This window comes from Gouania willdenowi, chromosome 9 (assembly GCF_900634775.1).
Source record: "Gouania willdenowi chromosome 9, fGouWil2.1, whole genome shotgun sequence".
In the NCBI taxonomy this organism is placed as follows: Eukaryota; Metazoa; Chordata; class Actinopteri; order Blenniiformes; family Gobiesocidae; genus Gouania; species Gouania willdenowi.
In genome coordinates this window covers 33,050,376-33,073,798 of record NC_041052.1, presented here as the reverse complement: position 1 = coordinate 33,073,798, position 23,423 = coordinate 33,050,376, and the positions used below count along the sequence as shown (strand labels likewise).

Genomic DNA, 23,423 nt, shown 5'->3' with positions numbered 1-23,423 from the left:
TTGACCGTGAGGATTTAAAAAAGAAGAGGCAACAACAAAAATTACTCAAAATAATCAAATACAAAAAATACACAAAATGACTACAAAAAAACACGAAGCAAGATGAAAAGTACACATAGGGCCTATGCTATGAATCTAATTATATTGTGGATTAATTTCCATTACCGGGCTTCAACTCACCAAACATTTCCTGTCAGAGAGAAGCTGTCCTACGACGGTCGATCACAACACTCAAATTTAACCCAAGTGTTTTTATCCTCAGTATGTGCGTGTTCACATAAAAGGGGTGGAGATTGCAGCGTCTGACCAATTAATGGAGAACCTGGCAGAGCGAGTGTATTTACAATGGAAGAACAGCTTATGATCTTAAACAAATATAATGAATTTAAATCCATGATGACAGCGAAGCGTAACAGTGTTAGTGCAGCGCACCAGGAGGCGGAGCTTTTATACTCCCTCAAATCTGATCCACTTCATAACTTGGTCCCGGCCAAGTTAGGTGTTGCTTAAGTTTAAAATTATGAATAATTAAAATCAGACCAACAGAAAAGGCAGGAATGAAAGAACCCAGGCAGGAAGCTGCTGACACTGTTAATGCGTAAAAGCGTGAGATTATTTATGATATTAATCCACTGAATGATAAACGCTGACAGTGATCAGTTTCATTTTATTAAAGCACACACGTTTTTCTATTAAGTAGACCTATTTATCACACACACTGACTTCACCCGTCCGCTCATACAAAGACACAGGCTTCATTAGGAAAATACAGATCAGGTCTAAATATTCTCCACACAGTGACGTGTTCACACATCACCTTTTATTGGACAGCTCACTTTCTAAGAAAACTGATTGGTCAGGAGGCGGGACTTTAACACTCGCTCAGATCCTAGCCAGAGCAAAACCTACTACTGACCAGGCTAGTCGTTCAGCATAAGTTACCATGGTATTTTAGCTCCGTAAGACGTTTCGGAGTCCAGCACACTGAATAAATACGGAAGTTGGCGCGATAAGAGGAAATCTCGCTTCGTAACATAGGCCCAAAATGAATCCAAAAACAGACAAAACAAGAAAAACAACAAAACAGGCACCAAAGAAAACATAATAAAAATACAAAAATCCTACAAAACACACAAAACAACAACACAGAAAACACACAAAACAACAATGAGAATACAAAAAAGACAACAATAAAAACACAAAACAGACTTGAAAGACCCACTAAATGATAGCAGACGTACACTATAGTCCTTGTAATGCTGTCTGTGTGATTTGTTCCTTGCGTCTCTGGTAGCCAACATGTGTTTCACACACCATCATCTGCTCCTGTTATACAATGCTGCTGTTTGATGTACAGCCAGACGTCCTTTACAGGAGAACAGGTATCGTGAGAAGGTCATAGATTTAAAGTCTACACTAACATTAAGTCGTTCAAACAGCCTGAATCTTACGACCAACTGCCTGACGTGTGGACAGCTCACACATCATGGTGATGAGCGCCTCTGAAACACCAGCGCCACCTATTTCATCTCAAAGAAACAACGGCAGTTTAAAAAACAACGTGCTCGAGTTGTTTATTATTTATAGACTTATAGATCCCAGAGACTCTGCTCCAGAACAAAACTTACAGTCACAAACATCTGGAACTGAACGAGACGCTATTAAATTATGTTTTCGATTCTAGTCTGAATCCATTTAAATTCTTGATGGAATAAGAATCAGATTTACTTTGCCACGTCTGTGAATAGGAGCGAGCAGTTTGACTCCAGCAATAATATTAATAATCACAATGCTACTACTACTAAAACTACTGCTTGTTATAATAAAAATATAATATAGTGATAATAATGAAAAATAGTTTTACTGCTCCTGTTTAAAGAAAGTGCATATTATATTGGCCAACAACTCAAGATTATTGCACTTTTGTTTGCAGTGCAATATAAAGATATTGAATTTGATTACGCTGTTGTGTATCGTAATCATGAGGTAATCTCAGTTAACACTCGTTAATTAGGATTCAACCACAAGTCAATTGCAAGATAATCACGAGTTGATCACAAGTATTGAAAAGCTAGAGTTAATTACATTAAGTTGTTGTGGAGTCAATCACAGGAAATCCTGTTTATAAATAGAATCATTTTTTTTGTTGGCCAGCATATATATATATATATATATATATACAGTAAACATGTATATATCACTTGGGAATGACATGTTCACCTGCTGACTGATAGATATTAAGGGTGTAAGTAAAAATTGATTCGGTGATACTGTATATTGCAATATTTCAACGTGCGATTATGACATTGACATTGGTTACTTTTTTTAAAGAATGTAAGAACTTAACAGAATTAGAAATTGTTGTAGAAGCAATAGTTAAACTTTCTAGAAATATATAATTTGACAGTTTGATAAACATACCAAATGTTTTTGATAATGAGTCTTCAATTACAGTTAGTTAACATTTACTTGTTGTCACAAGTTAAAAAAAAAACAAAAAAAAAATGTAAATACCGTAATTTCCGGGCTGCACTGTTTTATTAGCCACATTAAAATACTTTAGCAATTTTCTACAAAAAATCCACACAAATGCCGCAGCCTAAGAAAGGCCGCACCCTATTGGCTGATGAGGGTGCCCGTCAGACAACTCGGTCAATCAGAACGTGCAGGTAGGCGGGCTGCTGTACTCACGTTAGGTTGCAGGGAAATGTCTGTGTTTCAACTGACATGTTTCCTTTACTACACAAAGTCTCCTCCTCACTGCCCCATCTACATATCAGTCCATTTACAGCTTTTTATGGTCACTTTTTACTGGAACCAGACCGATACACCGCTTTGTCCGCTCTTCTTACCGTGAACTACCGCGGAGCGATCACAGCGAGTCGGACTCTGAGTCAAAATACGGACGTGATCGCTTCTAAACAAATCCAACGTACTGATTTGGCAACTTCATGCTGTTATGCTACTATTACAAACTGGCTGACTTTTACTGTCGACGAAGCAGAGTATCCAGGCCGCTCCATCTGTCCGTCCTCCTTACGGAATCTAGAGCACTAATCAATCCTGAACAAACCTAACGCGGTGATTTAACAACTTTATGCTGTTTATCTTTCTATTACAAACTGGCTGACTTTGACTTCATCCACACTGCTGCTGCAACGGGCACACGCTTTCTCTCTCGCTCTCTCTCTCTGAACACATTTCTCTGCGTCGTTGCTATGATGAGGCAGTGTGCATCATTACAACATGAGTGCGAATGATTCAGTGTGAGCAAGAATGACTTGATTAACAATTTCCTTGTTCCACCTGGTCTAATGTGAAGCTTAGAAAACCGGGGAAAATCCACAGTTTAGCCGTGTCATTGTTTAAGCCGCAGGGTTCCAAGCTTGAGAAAAAAGTAGCGGCTTATAGTTCGAAAATTACGGTACATTGTTTTTCATACTATTTTGTACTTGTAAAGAAGAAATGTGTCATTATTGACATCGCAATGTTTATCGCATTGTTTAGTATTGCGATATATCAGGATATATCGTATTGTGACATGTATCGTATCGACAGATTACGGCAATGCACAGCACTAGCAAATCCACGCAATGACTCGAGTCCATCAGTGTGGCTTTCTCTCTGGTATCCTAACCTTCTAACCTCAGGAAGTCTGATACAAATCTCACACACACACACACACACACACACACACACACACACACACACACACACACACACACACACACACACACACACACACACACACACACACACACACACACACACTCCTAATCCTGTTCTGCTGTGCTGGGTTCAAAGGGACGCCGTCATGTTGAGGAGCAGCAGGGAGCAGCTAGTCATCCACACACAGCTGTGAGTGTCCAAGTGCATCGACATCAACGAGGCCGGAGCAACGAGGGGAGAGTGGTGGGCGTAGTAATCCCATTCCTCAGAGGACGAGGACGAGGAAGGAGTGCATTTTCCCACACTGACCTGCATTCCATAGAGTTCATCAATCACAGAGCTGATTGGACGGTCAGCAGGAATCACTACAGTCAACCTGATCACAGATTATTGATCACATGATCATTAAAAAAGTGGTAATACACAAAATAACAGAAAAATTCTGCATTAACAGAATAACACACAAAATGAAATGAAACTACTGTATACACAAAATTACTCAAAAAACACCATAAAACAACATCAAAGTTACATTAAAGGAAAGATTACACAAAATGACTGCAGACATACAAAACTGCATCAAAAAATGACAACAAAAATGCAAAAATAAAAACAAAAATTAAAACAAAAATGCAAAAAAAACAAAAATACACAAACTGAGAAAAAAAACACAAAATAGTTAAAAAGCAAATACAATGACAAAACACAAATGAGAGCAAAAATGCAAAATAACAACAAAGATACACACAACATGATTCCAGACATCCATAACGACAACAAAATTGCGCAAAATGACAATAAAAAAACACACAAATTGAAAAGAAAAATACACAAAACAATGAAAACATGACTTAAAATGACTCCAACAAATGCTCAAAATGACAAATAGAGACGAAATTACTCCAGACATATAAAATTGCATCAAAAAAAATAAAAATAAAAATAAAAAAATGCACAAAGTGAGAGAAAAACAACACACATATAACAGCAAAAAACCCCCAAAAAATAACAACAAAAATACCCACAATGACTCTACGCATACAAAACGACAACAAAAATGTGCAAAAGGACATGTAAAAACACGGAAAAGAAAAGCAAAACTATTCAAAGGAAGTCTACAAACTTACAAATCATTAATTAATCTTGGAGCAGGATTTCTATTGCAGACGGCATTGTTATGGAATGACCAGCTTTATCTCATCTGTCTGTCTGTCTGTCTGTCTGTCTGTCTGACTGTCTGTGTGTCTGTCAGTGTCTGTCTGTGTGTCTGTCTGTCCTCAAGCTGTTATTCCATGTGAATTAGCTGCAGTCTCACAGGGCTTATCAGGGCTTATTTAATAAAAGGAGCGTTTGTGTTAGTGATGAGGACCAACGCACAGATTCATCTGTAACACATTCTCACTGTGACAGAGTTCACAGTAACAGCTGCTGAGTCTGTGTTTTTCAACCTAAAACTACAACATACCACTGGTGTGTTGTAGTTTTGTACCACCACCTCATCCTTTCTTATATCCTCTTCTCTGTGAAGCCTTTGCAACGACTCTATGACTAAATGTCACTGTTGGCCGTCAACCACAAAGGGGAGAAAAAACTTCACCTTGCTTGAAGTTATCCAGGTTGCGGAACTCCACCAGATTGTTTCCGTAGTAGTAGTTGGTGACGTAGATCTTGGAGTCTTTGGCGAGCGGATCTTTCATCCAGGCTCCTTCGTTGCGGCCGTAGCTGTGCTGCCTCTCCGGCTGCTCAATGGACGCCAGCGTTCCCTCGCAGCTCAGGATCTTCCCTGGAGACAAAAAAATCACACGTCAAAAAAAACACTGGGAATACATCCAGACACATGAGGGGTGCTTCATCAAACCCAGCTGAGGGTTAAGTCCAAGTTTAATCTGAGAGTCCGCCTCCGTTAAGCCCAGTTCTAACTGGAACGACGGTTTCATCGATGAGAAAACACCTTGGTTACCATAGTAACACAGTTTGTGGGTCAAACCTGCTCCCGACCAGGTTTAAGCAGCAGGCTTGGCTTAAGCTGCAGACGCACTTATCACGTTATTATTAAAGAAGTCATTTAGTGATGCTTTAAAACACTCAATAAAGATCTACAAGTCAAAATCACTTCTGTTATACGTTAAAATACTACTTTAATACGGTATTTTAAAAGGAAATGAAACAGAATATCATGGTAAATTTTTAAATATGATTTTAAATCAATACAAATGCCGATAGAATCATAGTCTTATTACGTGTTTAATGTGTACTGCATTTTTAATGAGTTTAATTTGAATCAGTCTTCATGTGTTTAAACCATCAGTAATAATAATATGCCTATAGGGATACGTGTGTATCCATCGCCTCCATTTACCGCACAGTATATGTTCATATTCATTGAGGATCCTGATGAAAAAGTGTGCGATCTGACAATATTAGATCGTTAAGGATTACAACATGACGACGATCTCCCAAATCACGGAGAGAGTAGAACCATCTGTAGTGCACATTTTAACCCTTGCGGTGCCTTGTCTGCGTCATATGTCTGTGGTAAATACACTGCACATCGAAAGATTTTTATTTCTCTTCCAAATCACACCATTTGCTAGTCAGCATGTCAGCATTACAGGCACCAAAGAATTATTAAGCACTTAACAGGGCTCTACACTAACCTTTCCAGTGGTGGCACAAGTTGGTCGCATCAGCACAAAATTTGGTCGCACCCTTTTTTCCCTCTGTTACTTGTATTCTGTTTTTTTTTTTATTTTGCAGAAAGGCTGTACAATTACCTTAACAATAGCATAACCAACTTAGCATCTGCATTGCTCTGATAGTGGGGTCTCCTAACCCTCCTTCCCCTGGTCAGGGATCTGCAAACTTTACTCTACAAGGAACCATTTAACTTCACCTGCATTAAAGTCCTCCTGGAGCCGAAAAAAATACCTTCTCAATGAAGACAATACAGTGTAGTAAATTATATACAGTTAAATTATATAAAATAATGTTTGATTTAAATTGATTTAATTTATATTGTAAATGTCAACTTACAATATAGACCCAGCAGGTCTCTCAGATCTATGGACACAGGTCAGATAGTGGAGCCCAGAGCTCACAGTAAACATGGTGATGCTGCTTTTAGTTGTTATGCTGCAAAGAAGTGGAACAAACTGCCAGTAGAGCTGAAGTCAGCATCACATGTGAACATTTTTAAATCAAAGTTAAAGGCACTTTTTTTCTCTACTGCATATGATTGAGAGAGAGATTTTTTGTCATGTTGTTTATGTCATGATGATTTTACTGATGATTTTAATTGATTTTACTGATGATTTTAAATGTTCTTATTGATTTTAAACAATTGAATGTTTTATCATGTAAAGCACATTGAGTTGCCTTGAGTATGAAATGCGCTATACAAATAAATTTGCCTTGCCTTGCCCTTGCCTTAAAAACAGTTTAAAATCAAATAAATTGACATCAAGAAATAAAACACTATCTTGCATCTTCACATTCTTACACATTTCAGTTTACATGAACACAATGTTATATATTTTTTTTTATTTAATGTATTTGAAAGGCTAAAAAAAGTAACTTGAATTTGATAACACATGATCATGTGATCAACACGTGCTAATTGCTCTTTTCTTGCCACACATAAAACATGCATATTTAACCTGCACATTGGTGGTTAAATTAATCTGTTCCCACACAATTAAAATCTCTATTTTCTTCCAGAATAGTGTTTTTGTTGGTTTAGTTTCTTACCAGGGATTTAAAACTTAAGGTTAGCCACAGGTGCAGGAAAGTTGATGATCTGTAGATGTTGCAGGAGGTGAAGTAGGAAGGTGCTGAGTCATTGCACAATGTGATTTATTTTAAGTTAACAAATTGTTATATCTTGATTTTATTTGTCTTTAATCATTAATAGCCTCTGTAAAAAATAACTTAATTGCTTTTAAAGCTATAAGGAGCCATTGCAAAAAGTCAAAGGGCCACATTATGCCCCAGAGCCGCAGGTTGCAGACCCCTGCCCTGGGAGAACCACAGCTGAACATCTGTCCTAGCATCGTAGTCCATCAGTTCTGGTCCCTCCAAGCTGATTCTGATGAGCGTGTATGCTCTATCGCTGAGCTCAGCACATTCTTCCTCATTGGTGTTTACGCTCTGCACATTCACCGTTGCACTACCCACAGTCAAGTTGCGTAAATGCGCACCGTCTCCTCACCCGCAGCGCGGAGTGAGAGAGAGAGAGAGAGAAGTGCACTCTGTGGGACGTGACAAAGTCCTCAGCCTCTCCGTCCAAAATAAGGTCACCCATACTTACCAGATAAAATTTTCAGTCGCACACACTGAAAATATACTCGCATATGCGACCATTTTGGACGCAGTCTCGAGCCCTGCTTAAATAGAGCAGAAGTTCCCCCCCCCTCAGTGCACGGACACACACAGTCAGCTGTGTTAGCGACTGTCTGTCAGAGGTTCAGTGCAGATGTCTGTCCTCTGTTACACTTCATCAGTTCCGAGTGTTAAACACTGAGAGGAAACACTGCATGTGTTTCTCTTCTCTAACTAACTCTCTGTCGCTCCTCAGCAGAGATTTGCTACTGCTGAAGCTCACAGGGCTGTTTCCACACTCTTAAAGAGACAGTGTCCTGAATGTGATTTACTTTAAAAACGACTTTCAACAACTCAGAGCTGCCCTGAAAAAAGCAACACTACATAATTTAATCACATTTCAACCTTAATGAAGGAAAAAGTCAAAAGTGACACAAAATGTTGTTATTATGCTGCTAGTTATTAATAAAAGGGTCTTTGTGGCTCCACTGACTTAAAATATAAATGGTTTATATCACCTATTGCCATTTTGAGGAAAAATATGGAGATATGAATATTGGTCCATATCACCCAGGCCTAATGTAACCAAAACAGTAACGTTTTATCTTGTAAAGGATATTATTGTTCAAACTGTGTGAAATGAGAAGTTCAAACACTGCTTAAAGTAGGATTTTATTAACACGAGTGTGTTACCTCAATAAAAAATAGAAATCTCTTGATCTGCTGCCTTGTTATGTAGCAAGTGTTGCTAATGCTAATGCTACAGTACTTTAGTTAAACAAAGTAAAACGACTGTGGCTAAAATAACATGTCAGCCTTTTTCTTTGATGTTAAATGTACTTGGAACCAGTTTGATGAATTACTTACATACAATTTTAAAAATTATGTGAAATTAACTTGTCTTAAATGATCTTTTATTCCTTCTTTTCTATTTAGGGCGATGACTTTAAGTAGGTCAATTGGTTTGTTTTATTAGTAAATAACTTTAAAATAGTCTAAATTATTTGAATGAAAAAAAGAATTGTGATAAAATCATGATATTGATTTTACAAAGAAAAAAGTTGTTTTCTATGATAAATTAACTAAATAACACCATCTTTAACCCATTACTACTTTTAAAGTTTTCAAACCACAGAAGCTTCTTCAACTTTATTCTCACTGCTCAGTAACAGATGATGTCACATCCTGTTGGTCTCAGCATTGGTTTCCATTGGCTGTTAAATCAAAGTGATGCTGCAGCGCATGCGTTCTCACTCTCTCTCTCTATTGTTGTTTTGGTGTTATTTTGTGTCTTTGTTGTTCCTTTGTATTTAAATTGCTTTAAGTTATTTTGTGTCTTTTTACTGGTTTTGTTTTCTGTGTAATTTTTTATTTTATTTTTTTGTCCCTTTGTTTTTCATGTAATTTGCTGTAATTTGTCATTTTTGTATTTCTTTTTGTGTCGCTTTGCTGTTGTAGTCTTTGTAAACTGTACATTGTCTCTTGGTAGTTTTCTGTCTAATTTTGCCTTGTTTTTGTCTCTACTTGTGTCTCTGCAGTTGTAATCTGTCTGTTTGTTGCCTTTTTGTGTAATTTTAAAAGGTTTAGTTTTTTAGCTCTTTGCTTGTCATTTGTTGCCTTTTTGTGTAATTTTGTTGTTTTTTTTTGTTTTTTTTTTTTTTTTTTTATCTTTTTTGCACTTTGGTTGTCATTTTGTGCCTTTTTGTGTAACTTTTTGATGTATCGTTTGTCTCTTGTTGTGTTTTTTGCTCTAATTTAGTCTTTTATCGTGTCTCCACTGTTGTATTTGTTGCCTTTTCGTGTAATTTTGTTGTTGTTTTGTGTGTATCTGGAGTTTTTATCAGCAGTTTCAATGCTATATCACACTAAAACTATGGAGGTTTTAGAGAAATTGTGGTCTACACTTGCTTGCTCCTCCTCCTGCTCCACCTCTGCGGTGGACCTCCATCTGATGGTGTCCTACCTGCTCTGTGCAGCGTCGGCCGACTGTTGTTGTTGGAGTTGTCCAGCAGCAGCAGGATGGTCGGTGCCGGTTTCTCCAGCTGTGTGGTGCCCTGAGGGGCAACGGAGGGTGATGCCGTGGTGGTGGGAGTCGTAGTGGGAGCTGTGGTAGAGGCAGGCGTGGTTACAGGAACCTCTGTCGGGTTGATGGGCTCTGCTGCTGCCGCCTCCTCCGTCTCAGGGACCGTCTTGATGCCGCCGTTCTCGGATCGGCTCTCGGTGACATGGTGGACTGTGAACGACTTGGAGGGTTGGTCTGAAGAGGATCACAGCACATATAGCCACACTAAATGTGGTTACCATGGTGATGGTAAACAGTAAACGTCATTTAGGCCAGTAGTTCTCAAACTTTTCAGCCCGTGACCACCAAAATAAAGGTTCCAGAGACCGCAGACCCCCACTGTACCTGAAGGTGGTTGAACACAGACATGAACATTGAAGAACAGTCATGTGGAGACAGGGCCATCTATAAGGGGGAATAAAGGGGAGAGCTTTCTGGGGCCCATCCATAAAGTCAGCAAAATGATGGTCCATTGTTCTATGAATCTGTGATAACCACATTTATTTATTTACTGTATCTGAATAATATCCACTGTTATCCATGAAGATTAGTATTATTTGTGCCATAGTATATATCATCTTAAAGAAGTAAATCCTTGTCTTAATCAGAAATAAAATGCATCAAAAGTGACCAAAAATGTGGTAAAATGGGTTTTTAAAAACCACAAAAATTGGTTAAAATTTGCAAATTAGAGTGGTCAGAAAAAGTAGTAAAAAAGGTGGCAGAAATGGGTGGAGGGACGTTTGGGTAATGTACTGGTAATTTAAAAAGTTGGAACAATTAGTTTAAACTGGCAAATACAGTGACATTTGGTGGGAAAAGTGGTGGAAAGGGTCTATAAGGGCAGAAAATGTCTTGAAAGTGGAGTAATGTGCAGAAAAAGGCATTGAAATGTGACGGAGAAAAGGCAAAAATGGGAGTAATGTAGCAAAAATGCATTAAAAGCAGCAAAAACATGGCAAGTTTGGTGTAGTTCATAAAAAAGGATAAAAAATAAATAAATAAAAATGGGCTGAAATTGTTTAGAAAATATTTTTAATTTCTCAAAGGCGACTGACCTTAAGGATGAGAACCCCTGATGTAGACAAATGATAACAACACAAACCATGCTCATCCTCATCCTACGACACCTAAACAACACAGTTTACTTCAGATGTGCATCGGATTAACTGTGACCTTTCTAACTGATGACAACTTAGTCACAGAGATAACACTAAGTACATCTGTCAGTTTTATTCTAAATCTAATGCATTACTACAGTATGCATTCATTTTTAAACACCTGTCATTATAACCGGCGGCCTTATTGGAATTTTATCCCACCATAACACGATTACTCGTCAAACCGTAACACCAATAGTATGACTGAATTAAATCACAGTTTAATGTTCTCAAACTAATCCTGAGATGAGGGCTACATATATATTACTCTCCAAACAATCAATGTTGCTGTCAGACACTGGTCACAGGATACCATGACCACCAGTTAACCAACTATCCTCGACTCAATCAAACAGAGAAGGAAACTATTTCAGGAGGTTTCAGTGGTTTTGGTGATCGCGTGTGTCAGATAATGCCGTTCATTCAGCACGCACACGTTTTATTCAACACCCGTCACTATTTGTTTGCCTGAAGTGGTTTGATTACGGGACGGTTTTCTCAAAAATCACCAACACACAAAATGGCAACAAAACATGCAACACAAGCACGTAATTGTACACAATGACTTCCGATACACAAAACAGCAACAAAACGACAAAAATACACAAAACACCAGAAATACTAAAGCGTAATAAAGCAAGAACAAAAACACAATGTATTCAAAAACACACAAAACAAAGACGAAAATATACAAATTTCTTAAACAATACAACATCAAACGACAGCAATACTACACAAACAAACAGAAATACAGAAAAATAAGCAAAAATTCACACAAAACGGGCACAAATACACATCAAAATTACTACAAAAATTTACAAGAAAAACTCACAAAATGACAAAAGATACACAAAATGATGACAAAAAATATTTAAAACAAGAACAAGAATGCACAAAATGATTAAAAAATACAGAAAAACAATAACAAAAACACACAACGTAATAATAAAAAAAATCAGAATTAGAAAAAAAAATTACAAAATGAGGACCAAAATACACAAAACAACAAAACAAAAAACAAAGCTGTTGTTTTCAACAGTTGCTGACCAGGCAGATGCTGTGAGCCACATGTTGAGAATCGTTGTTTAAACTGGTGCAGATGTGAGGGCTTACAGAGAGGGTGCAGTGCGCGTGTGCCCTGTGTAAACGCAGCATACCGACGCATTCAGCAGGACTTAAAGAGGATTGGAAGGAGTCAGGCCATGTTTGCTCTGCCGTGCATCACTGTACAGAGCCAGCACCACGCTCCATCCGCTCCCTGTAAAAGGTTTGGATTTCCTGCTCCCCAAAGCGCCCGAGGGCCCATCAGTACCGACTCACGGCTCAGCTAAAAGCAACAAGCCCGTAAATCTGGCAATAAGATGGATTTGCAGTTTATTGCCTTTAGTTCAATGTTTGGAGCACATTCAGAGTGGTGTCAGGAAAAAGATGCATGGTTCACATGAGGTCGACCGTGCTGCAGTCACCATCAGTCACCATCAGATTCCTGAATGTAGCAGCAGTGGAAGTAACGGAGACCTAAGTACATTTACTTCTTACTTTATTACACAAGTATCTGTTCTAGGGATGCACCATAGCTGTAATAATTCATACCGATAATTAGCTTCACCCCTTCACTCTTTGAGCCTGCTCAGCCAGCGACGCTACGTGCTAAACTAACCCAAACATGTGAGACTGGTTGCTATGTGGTAAGTTAACCCTAACACTTGGGACTGGTCGCTATGTGCTAAGCTAACACAAACACGTGGGACTGGTTTCTAAATGGAAAGCTAACCCAAACATGTGCGATTGGTCGCTAAGTGCTAAGCTAACCCAGACACTGGGGACTGGCTGCTACGTTTCTCACCTCCTCGGACCTCCTCCTCTTCTCCGGGCTTGGAGGCCTTGTAGTACGTGATTCCGCGAACAACGCCGGGCTGGAGGCCGGCCGCCTTGGCTTTAGCTGTGGGGTCGGGTTTGACTGGTTTCACTGGTTTAACGGTGTCCTTCTTGGGCTTGAGCACCTTGTCTTTGGGTGGTTTGGGAGGAGGTTTGGCTCCCGTTGACTTTTTGTTAGGAAGTTTTCCAGCATCCTTGGTTGCTGCTGTGTCCTGTAGAAACAGTGAAAAAGTGTCTTTCAAACCCAGAATATCAAAGACAGGACAACACCATCTGCAACCAGACCCAGTCCAGCCCAGCTCTATATGTACAGTAAGTACCAGAGTTCACCTCTCAAAAGCATACAGTATATACACTTTTCCCAAAATCCAAAATTTGTGTCTTTGTTTAGCCTCTATTGTCAATTCCTAGTCACATTAGTCATTTTTAATTCATAATAGTTTGTTTCTAGGCTGTTTATGGTCTGTTTTGTCTATGTTTTATCTTCTACAATTTATATGGACTTTTTTAGGTCTTTCTTCTAGTTTGTTTTGGGTCCTTCTAGTCTGTTTTAGTCAGTTTTTAGTGTGTTTTTGTTCCGCTTTTGGTCCTTTAAGTATTTTTGGTACTTTCTGATCCCAATAGCATCTTTTGCTTCCTCTAGTCCACGTTTTCTCTGTTTTTTGGTCCTTTTAAGGGTATTTTACTGTGTTTTGAACCTTTTGTCTGTGTTTAGCACATTTTTGGTCCTCTTAGACTTTTTTGTCTGTTTTTTAGTTTGTTTTTACAGTTTTTTCATCTGTTTGGTTCTCTTTTTGGTCCTTTGAGCATTTTTTGTCTGTTTTGAGTTTGATTTTGTCCTTTAAGTCTGCTTTGAGTTCTTTTTGTTCCATGTAATCTTTTTTTGGTCTGTCTAGTTAATTTTTGCTCTCCGATCGGCATGGTCTGATACGGTTGTCAAACCACTTAACCGTCTTAAAACAGTTAACATGTGACCTTGTCCTTCTCGTGTGTCTTTAGGAGGAAGATACTGGACTTTTTTCACACTGAGCCCTCTTTCGAAAATAAAAAGTAAATCAAAATATAATAAAAACCAATTGAAAAGGTTTATTTTGAAGCCTGCACAAAGTGCACTTTAGATTCTGAGGACTTCAAGAACACAGATGACCCACATTCCTCAAATGCCTCATGTGTAAAACTCTGCAGCTGCTCAGTTAAACATCTCCAACAAACCCCGTCCAAACTTTGCACCGACTGTCTCACGCATTAACTGCATCTGCATCATACAACAATACGTAATACTTTCAATAGTGTCAGTCTTCTTTGGTCTTTTCTTAATCGTGCAGTTAATTGTTCTCTTTGAATTAAACATTTTTAGCGTCACTTTATTTTGGAATTCTCCTAATCAAAAAGGAACTTGAGCTTTTATTTTGAAAGGGATTTATATGTGAAGATCAATGCCAACAACCAACACGTCCAACAAAAAGTGGTTCAAACATGTAACATCAATTTAAAGGTCCCTTTCTTTCTTTTTTCACTCCCTATTCTGTCCTTTTTTGTGTTCACTCTCTTATTCTGAGTTTTCCCCCTTCTGCTTTTGATGCTCGGGATTTATATTTTCTCATTGGTGGAATGTGAGCAGCTGTTTGCATTATTTTTGGGTTTATTTCAGTACAATCTTATCCTATCTTTACTTGTCTTATACTATCTCATCTCGTCTTTTTTTTACTGTCATTTGACCCTTACGTTGAAATAATCCAACATAATTTGATTAAAATACTGTATGTACATCTTATCACTTACAACTTACCTCATTCTATCTCATTTCATTGTATCTAATCTCAATCTTTATTATCTTATTTTCATTGTAATTTCATTATCTCCCTTGTCTCCTTTCATCATATTTTCATTTTAGCTCATGGTATCTAATCTGATTAATCTGTATTTCTCTTCTCCTTTTATCTCATTTGAAATTATCTCATCTTGTCTAATCTTACTGTATCTAATATCATTTTATCTAACCTTATCTCATCTCATCTATTTGTATCCTGTCATTTCATCTCATTATAGATCATCGGATTTTATCTCATCTTATTTTTTTTGTACCCATCCCATATCACTTTGTCTTATTGTATCTCATCTCATTTTATTGTAATTTACCAAGTCTAATCTCACCTTCTCATCTCATTTTATCTCATTCTATGCATTCTCACGTCATCTCATAATATCTCAGTGTCTCATCTCATCTAATTTTAATGTAGTTAACCATGTTTAATCTCACCTTCTCATCTCATCGTATCCTATCTCATGTCATCCCATAATATCATTGTGTTTCATCTCATCGTATCCGATCTCATACCAGCTTATCATAGCTCATCGTGTCTCATCTCATCTAAACTTATTGTATCGAACCCTGTCTAATCTGACTTTATCTCTTCTCATCGTATCCTCTCATGAAAGCTCATTGTGTCTCATCTCATGTAATCTTATTATATCTAAGCCCATTTTATCTAATCTGATTTTATCTCCTTTAATCTTATCTCATGCCATTTTATTATATAGCTCATCATGTCTCATCTCATCTAATGTTATTGGATCAAACCCCATCTCATCATATCTCATCTCAACTAACTAATCTCATCATATCCCATCTAATTTCATCATATTTCATGTGATCTTATCTCATGTAAACATATTTTATCCTGTATCTCATCTTTTTTCATCTTATCCATTTAATTAGCTGTAAGCTAATTAGGAATAGCAGGTAAAGTTTTTGCAGACAAATTAGATCTAATGTGAAGTAAACCGCCTCCTACCAGGGTTGGGGTCAATTACAGTTTTCAATTACAATTACGCGTTCAGTTATCCATGTTTAATTGCAAATCAATTATGATTACGATAACCAAGCATTTTTTCTAATTACAAATAAATCATAATTATTATTTTTCCCCTGAGAGTCAATTATAATTACTTTCTCAATTACTAAAGTTCAATTACAATTTTACTAACCTTTATTTATAAGGCAATGTGTACAATGTCGTTTTAGCATCTTTACATTTAAATCTCAGTGCATTTATTATATCATATGTAAAAGGAATTTAGCTTTAAACTCTTTGTACAAAACATCCGTTATATTCACACTATTATTACTCTTTGTATCGTAGCTATTTGAAAAAATTCAATTATACCCCAACTCTAACCCACTAACCCCAAACTCTTCTAACCCTTACCACCTGTGTGAGTGTGACAATTCACTGATAGGTAGTGGGAAAACTTAATATGAAACATATTTTAATAATTGTTGACTGCATAATGTAAGCCATAGACCTGTTAATTAAATTACAATTGACAGTTTTTAGTTAGTTTCCTTGATAATAACAACTACAAAGTAAATTTTCTGAACAAATTTACAATTAAATTCCGAATACACTGGCAAAAGATTTTTATAACTATGATTATAATAACACCATAATTGTAATGAATTATCAATAAAGCAATTATTATTATTATTATTATTATTATTATTATTTTTATTAATAATAATAATAATAATAATAATAATAATAATAATACATTTGATTTAAAATCGCTTTTCAAGAAACTCAAAGACACTTTACAAGTTAAAACAACAATAGCAAAAACAGCGATGAAAACAAAGAAATATAAGTCATAAGTAATTGAACCCAACCCTGCATCTTCTCATTATTTTGTGAAAACAACCCCATTAAAGGGTCAGTATTATGATACAATCACTTTATAATGGTTTTGCTACAGTGATATACATTCCTTTAGCCTCATTCAGAGGGCTAAAAATGAAATCTGTTTCCTCCCTCCCTTGTTATTTCACATTTTATAAAAATCAGCTCCAAACAGGCGAGTTGGATTTTTCTCGCCATGTGACATCACATAGCGAAAACTCCTCCTCCTGACAATCCTGGCTCCTCCAACCGTACATAAGAATGTGAGCTAATCCCTCTCAAACTACCTCACAGGTACACATCATACTTTATGATGTATCTAATGTGTATTTAATGTGTTATTAGATACAATAAATACACATTTTGTGTATGTAAAGCTGACTGACTCCAATGCTGATGTGATAAACACAGAGCAGCGTTTGTTGGACTCACAATCACAATAGCCATGTGTTTTACTGTAGTGTGTAGTTTTTTGGCTAAAAACAACACACTACACACGAGTGTGTGGATAACAAAAGACAATTGCGATAGTGATCAGCTGTGGGGTGGAGTCTGCGTCTACAGAAACTCCAGAAAACAAGCGAGTTTGGGAAAATAAACCTCAAATACTACTAATAATGTTGTTAGAGTTCTTAGAACAAGTGAAGATGGGTGGAAAAATTGCTCTTTAAACAGAGCTCAGAGGATGTTTGTGTCTTGGGTTGAACGCTGACCTGAGATTTGGCCTCAGACGAGTCCTTCTGCAGCAGCTGCAGGCTCAGGCTGGAGATCTCCTTCTTGATGCTCATCATGACGTTGGAGTAGTTCTCGTACCTCCTGAACTGGTTGGTGAGGCTGGTCATGCTGTCGCGGACGAACTCGTTCTCTCTGCTCAGGTTGGTTTTGATGTTCTGCGGTGAGAAAACAGGCCTGGAGTTAAATGACCCGTCAGCTCATGCTGACATCACAGGAGAAGTGTTCTCCTCTCACCTCCTCCAGGGTGTTCATCTGAGAAACCACCTTGTTGATGTAGGAGTGCACCTTCAGCAGGTCCATGCTGAACAGGGTTCCCTCCAAGAGGTCCACCATGGACTGGAGCTACCATAGAAGAATCACAAGCAGTTTAACTCGTGACTTTACTGAAAAAGTACATGTGATATTCATATTTAGTCTGTCTCATAGATGGGCAACTTTTATCACAACAAGGTCATAAAAATGTGTTTGTTTGATCGAAGGACCACATGATCAACAGAATAATGACCAATGTGAGCTTTAATACAGGAAAGAAAAAATAGTTTTTAGAGTAATTTTGTGTGTTTTTCTGTCATTCTGTGTATGTTATACGTTGTGAGGCATTATGTGCATTTCTGTTGTCTTTTTGTGTATTTTTCCTGTAAAATACATGTTTTTTGGAGTCTCATTTTGCATGTTTGTGTGGTTTTTTTTTGGTTTTTTTTGCATTTTTGGTGTCATTTTCTGTAATGTATATTTTTCTGAGTAATTACGTGTATTACTGTTGTTGTTTTGTTTTATTTTGTAGTAGTTTTGTGTGCTTTTCTCTTGTATTATTCTGCAATGTTGTCATTCTTTGTATTTTTTTTGTGTATTCTTGCTTTTGTTTTGTGTATTTTCTGTCATTTTGTACATTTTCTTTGGGGGATGCATGAATATAGACTGAGGGCCACATGTGCGCCCTTACTTTTTTCAATATCTAATAAAAAACAGGAAAGTGACAACTCTGTATCTGTAACTTTTAAAACATATTTTGAAGATTTTAATCTAGATCAGTATTGTTCTATTTATTGCATTGAATTACAGCTACTGCAGGAGATCTTATTCTGATTGGCCGGCTCTTACAGAAACTCAGGAAACACACCTTAAAGGACTCTCAGGAATGTCGCAGAAATTCTGACAGACCTTGAATGCATCGTTTCCCAGTTGTTCAATTGTTTTTCTTTCATTTGCTTTGATTTAATACAACAAAGAGCCCATGATGACTGTTACCACTGCAGGACCAATAACCAACTAGTGAACAAGAAAAGGTCCTAAAAAAATAAAAATAAATAAACAAACACTAAGCCAGATTAGGAAATGTTTCAACTAATGTTTTTAAATATTTCTAAATATTTGTATTTATTTTTAATACAATGTTTAGTAGAATAATTACGATAGTAAATTAATTTATTTATGAATGAACTATACACAATTATTTACGTCAGTGATTAGTTGGGTAGGTAGTTAAGATGGTAGAAGATTAGTTAAATGGGTAGTTCAGTAGGTAAGGTAGATGATTAGTTATGTGGGAAATTAATGTGGTAGGTGATTAGGTAGGTAGACACGGTAATAGATGATTAGTTAGGTAGGTAGACACGGTGGTAAATGACTAGTTAGGTAGGTAGACATGGTACTAGATGATTAGTTACGTAACATCCGGTTCTGGAACCGTTACGAAGATGTTTGCATTTTAATTCTTTTTTTGATTCCTAAATGACCGCACTAGTTTGTTTCCGCAGCTTGCTCTGTTTGTTTACGCATGGTTTGTATAAGGTGCGTTGTGTGTGTGTGTTTGTGTGTGTGTGTGTGTGTGTGTGTGTGTGTGTGTGTGTGTGTGTGTGTGTGTGTGTGTGTGTGTGTGTGTGTGTGTGTGTGTGTGTGTGTGTGTGTGTGTGTGTGTGTGTGTGTGTGTGTGTGTGTCAGGCTACGGTTTCAGTTTGGAGATAGGGAGATAGGAACTAATCACCGGTAAAAAGCTCAGTAAAACTCCGGAAAACAATCAGGAATAAATATTTGCTCCCTGGTAAAGATAGTAGCTCTAACAACTGGTAAAATGATAAACTTGGTGATATTACAGCCTGTACATGCAGTACGGGGACGCATTTGCTCCGCCTCAGGGTCCTAGTGCCAGCCGTCCGTTGAAGCCTGTTCCGTTTACCAAGGTCCGAGTGTGTTTAATCTTGGATTATGTCGTCACCAGCGCATCATCGCCACAAGTCTCAGCAAGCGCAGAACGGCCCGAAATAACTTAATCTTTCTCAACAAGAACTGTTGATTGATTTGTCACATGACTGCTCCAGCGTTGGAGTTTGTTTTATTTTGTTTCACATCTACCTGGGCTGCAGTTCTTTGTTTTTTAGACTGCTGCCAACTTGTTTGTAGTGTTATTTCAACAAGTTTCAGTTTTACAGTTACAGTTGGGGACCTTTGTAATTGAATACCCTAGTTACATTACAGCAACCAAATTAAATTAAGTGAATTAATAAAAATGGCCTGTGTTTGAAATATGTGACCTGTTTACCTGCACAACTCAAAGAATTGGAATTGAGAATTGTTCAGAACAGGAATCGAAATTGAGAATCGGAAACAGAATCATTAAAATCCAAATGATGCCCAACCCTAGTAGTTCAGTAGGTAGGAATGTAGGTAGACACAGTGGTAGGTGATTAGATAGGTAGGTGGTGAAGGTGGTAGGTGATTAGTTTGGTAGGTCGATCATTAGTTAGACCAGCACAGGCCCGCACGATACAACACCGTCCACAGGGAGGTGGCCCCGCCCCCCCCGACGAGAGAGGACGCCATCAACCGCCCGAGCAGGACCATCCCGCCAGCCACAGACCGCCAAGCAGGAGTACCCAAGCACCCCCAACCGGGCACCGCTACCATACACCAACACCGTCAGCACAGTCCCCATGACATTTGGAGTTTTTCAAAATCCCTGTTTTGAACTATCTTATCCTGTCTTTTCGTGTGGTCGACAGGCCAAACCATAAAAAAATATATTTGTTTTAGCAGATACCCAGCTACGTGTGTCAGTTTGTAGATTATCAGTTATGTGGGTCGTTAGGTTTAGATTGTAGATGATGAGTTAGGTGGGTAAGTTAGTTTAGTCGGTAGATGACTAGTTAGGCGGGTAGTTAGGTTTAGTAGATAGATCATTATTTAGGTTTAGCAGGTATAGATTAGTGTTGCTTTCTGCTCACCTTCAGGAGCTCTGGTGCCTGTTTCTTCAGTTTCTCCATCTTCCACTCGTTCTCACAGGGGTTGAGCGAGGACGGCGGTGCCGTACACGAGCACTTGCAGTCGGACCCAGAGCTGACCGTCTCCACGGTGTAGAAGTCTTCCACGCGCACACTGCCGCTGCGCAGACGCAGGCAGGCGTCCCTGCTCAATGGACGCATGATGCACTTACAGCGGCAGTCGGAGCCTTCAGACGTCATCCTCACCGGCTCCGTCTCCCCGAAGATCTGAGAGAGGAACGATTCACCAACATTACACTGTCTGTACTCCAACAAATGGGCTCAAACATCACTAAAAAATGAAATTAATCAGTTATGTGATCAGACCCTTGATGTTTTCTTTGATTTGTGTGTAAGTTTGAACATGTGGGAGTGAAATAAATCCTCCTCAGCACTTCCCAGGATGAAAGGCATATCTCAGGATGCTTTTACAGGTTATTGATCGTCGATCTGCAGCTGTAAAAGCTAACGCTGAGCTTTTATTAGCCTCCAGTATATCTCCTCCATCAGTCTAACCGCCATTAATAATAAATCCATCTGTGAGGGAAACAAAGGACGGGAAGGAAAATGCCCTCATGCTTCCCGAGTGGCGAGCACTGGGAGGAACAGCAACAAAAAGCAGAGCCTGGCAACCCACAGGCCTCACTTTGAGGACTCCAACGTGTCTACGTGGTCCCTCGTTCACTCTCAAAAACTTCTCCTTCACATCACATCACTCTGTGCTGTGGCCGCTTCATATTCCTTGCAAACGCCCTCATTCTAAAGCCGTCTTTTGAGGTGATGGATAAGGAAACTTTAAAATGTTTTCCACCCTCGAGTAAAATGTGCTCCTGTTTCCTTTGAGGTGATTTAGAGAGACGTACAGGAACAAAGTGATCCTGTTAAAGCTGCATCCTTTGGTCGCCGTGTGCGATGACAGCTGATTCAGAGCATGGCGACTCCCACCCATCCACAGAACCCCAGCACGCTTCAGACTCATTTTGTGCATATTTACTGTTGATTTGCATAATTTTGGACTCACTTTATATGTTTTTGTTCTTGTTTGTATGTTTTTGGACTCATTTTGTGTATTTTATAGTTTAGTGTGTTTTTGTAGTCCTTCGGTGTGTTTTTGTACTTGTTTGTTTATTTTTTGGACTCATTTTGTGTATTTTGTAGTTGTTTTGTGTATGTTTGTGGTAGATTTGTGTGTTTTTGTTGATTGTTTGTGTGTTTTTGAACTAATTTTGTGTATTTGTAGTTGTTTTGTGTATTTTTGTTGTTGCTTTGTGTGTTTTTGTACTCATTTGATGTGTTTTTGTTCATGTTTGTGTGTTTTTTGACTCATTTTGTTAGTTTTTGCTCTTGTTTGAGGATTTTTTAACTCATTTTGTCTATTTTGTAGTTGTTTAATGTATGTTTGTTGTTGATTTGTGTGTTTTTGTTCTCATCCTTTGTGTTTTTGTTCTTGTTTGTGTGTTTTTAGACTCATTTTGTGTATTATTGTTGTCGTTTTATGCTGAATGAGGAGCTGTTTGTCAAGCCAATAAATGTGGTGTTTAACTGCCTTTTTGGTATGGGGGGTCAAGACAGAGCCACTTTGAAAGTAAATAAGACAAAAGGAGGTGTAAGGGTAGCCAGATTTCTAAGGGTGCACAAAGACGCACAATTTTCCAGTTACGGATGAATAGTCCATAAATGGTCACAGGATAACATAATCACTAGATAAACTGTGACACCGACTTGTTTGAAAGCTCAGTGTGATCAAAGTTCAGCATTTAGGAGAAAGACGAGGGGACAGATGGGAACTGTTTCAGGAGGTCTCAGTGGTTTTAGTGAGCGTGTGCGTCAGTTCACTCAGCGTGCACACAGGATCAACATATATATTTGTCTATACTGTAGCCACATGATGAGGAATGTCCTCCCCATACGTAAACATCTTCTCTCTGAGACGGACAATAAGGACAGAACAAAGTGCAAAGTGCTTTCACACTGACCCACCACTTGTTTGTCCGTCTGAGCCTTTGTTTGACTTTCATAGGAAGTCTGAAAATGGACACTTTCACTTTCCATTCCATAAGATTCACTTTGCAGTTTACTCACACTCATGTTCAGGGACGACAAGCGTTTAAAGAAACCTGCTGAGGGCTGCTCCTAGAGAGCAGCAGTGCTGCATGTTTTACATCCCACATAGGGGACTTTGATCACAGCGAGGACACAAAAATGTGACTGATCCAAGGGTCACATGATCAACATTCATGTCAGCATTTAGAACACGCATCAAACTGAAGGTAAAAAGCGGAGCGAAGGCGTTCATCGCCGTGTAATTTACCAAATAATTCAGCTGTAAATATCTCAATCCTGCCAAATTGATAGATTCATTGAAAGTTCAGATTATTTGCAGGGATCCAAACTATTATTTTCCTGTGCATCAAGTGACTGCAGTTACAAAAAAACTCACAAATTTTCTAAAACATATTGCCTTGATTCAGAATAACTAGTGTAGTGCCCGTTGGAAGTATGTATTGCTACAGAAAAGTGGGAGGGTAAGTAGCTTTTCATGGGTGGATCACTGTGGAGGTAAAACTGATGACATCATCACTGCAGAGGCATACTTGTCAAGTTGACAATTTGAAAATAAGGGAAATTTGCAGGCGCTCACTACAATCCTTCCCCCCCAAACCAAGCG

General features: G+C 38.2%; 1 protein-coding gene across 1 annotated transcript in view; it reads right to left on the bottom strand.

Moving 5' to 3' along the window:
- The window catches only part of LOC114470160 (olfactomedin-like protein 2A), a 39,691-nt gene that overhangs the window by 3,494 nt on the left and 12,774 nt on the right, over positions 1-23,423 (bottom strand). Inside the window, exons 2-7 of the mRNA XM_028458178.1 lie at positions 20,720-20,983; positions 17,733-17,840; positions 17,477-17,653; positions 13,055-13,298; positions 9,950-10,243; positions 5,267-5,452 (exon numbers count right to left, since the gene is read on the bottom strand). Coding sequence (XP_028313979.1) covers positions 5,267-5,452; positions 9,950-10,243; positions 13,055-13,298; positions 17,477-17,653; positions 17,733-17,840; positions 20,720-20,983 — 1,273 coding nt within the window. The remainder of the gene's footprint in view (positions 1-5,266; positions 5,453-9,949; positions 10,244-13,054; positions 13,299-17,476; positions 17,654-17,732; positions 17,841-20,719; positions 20,984-23,423) is intronic.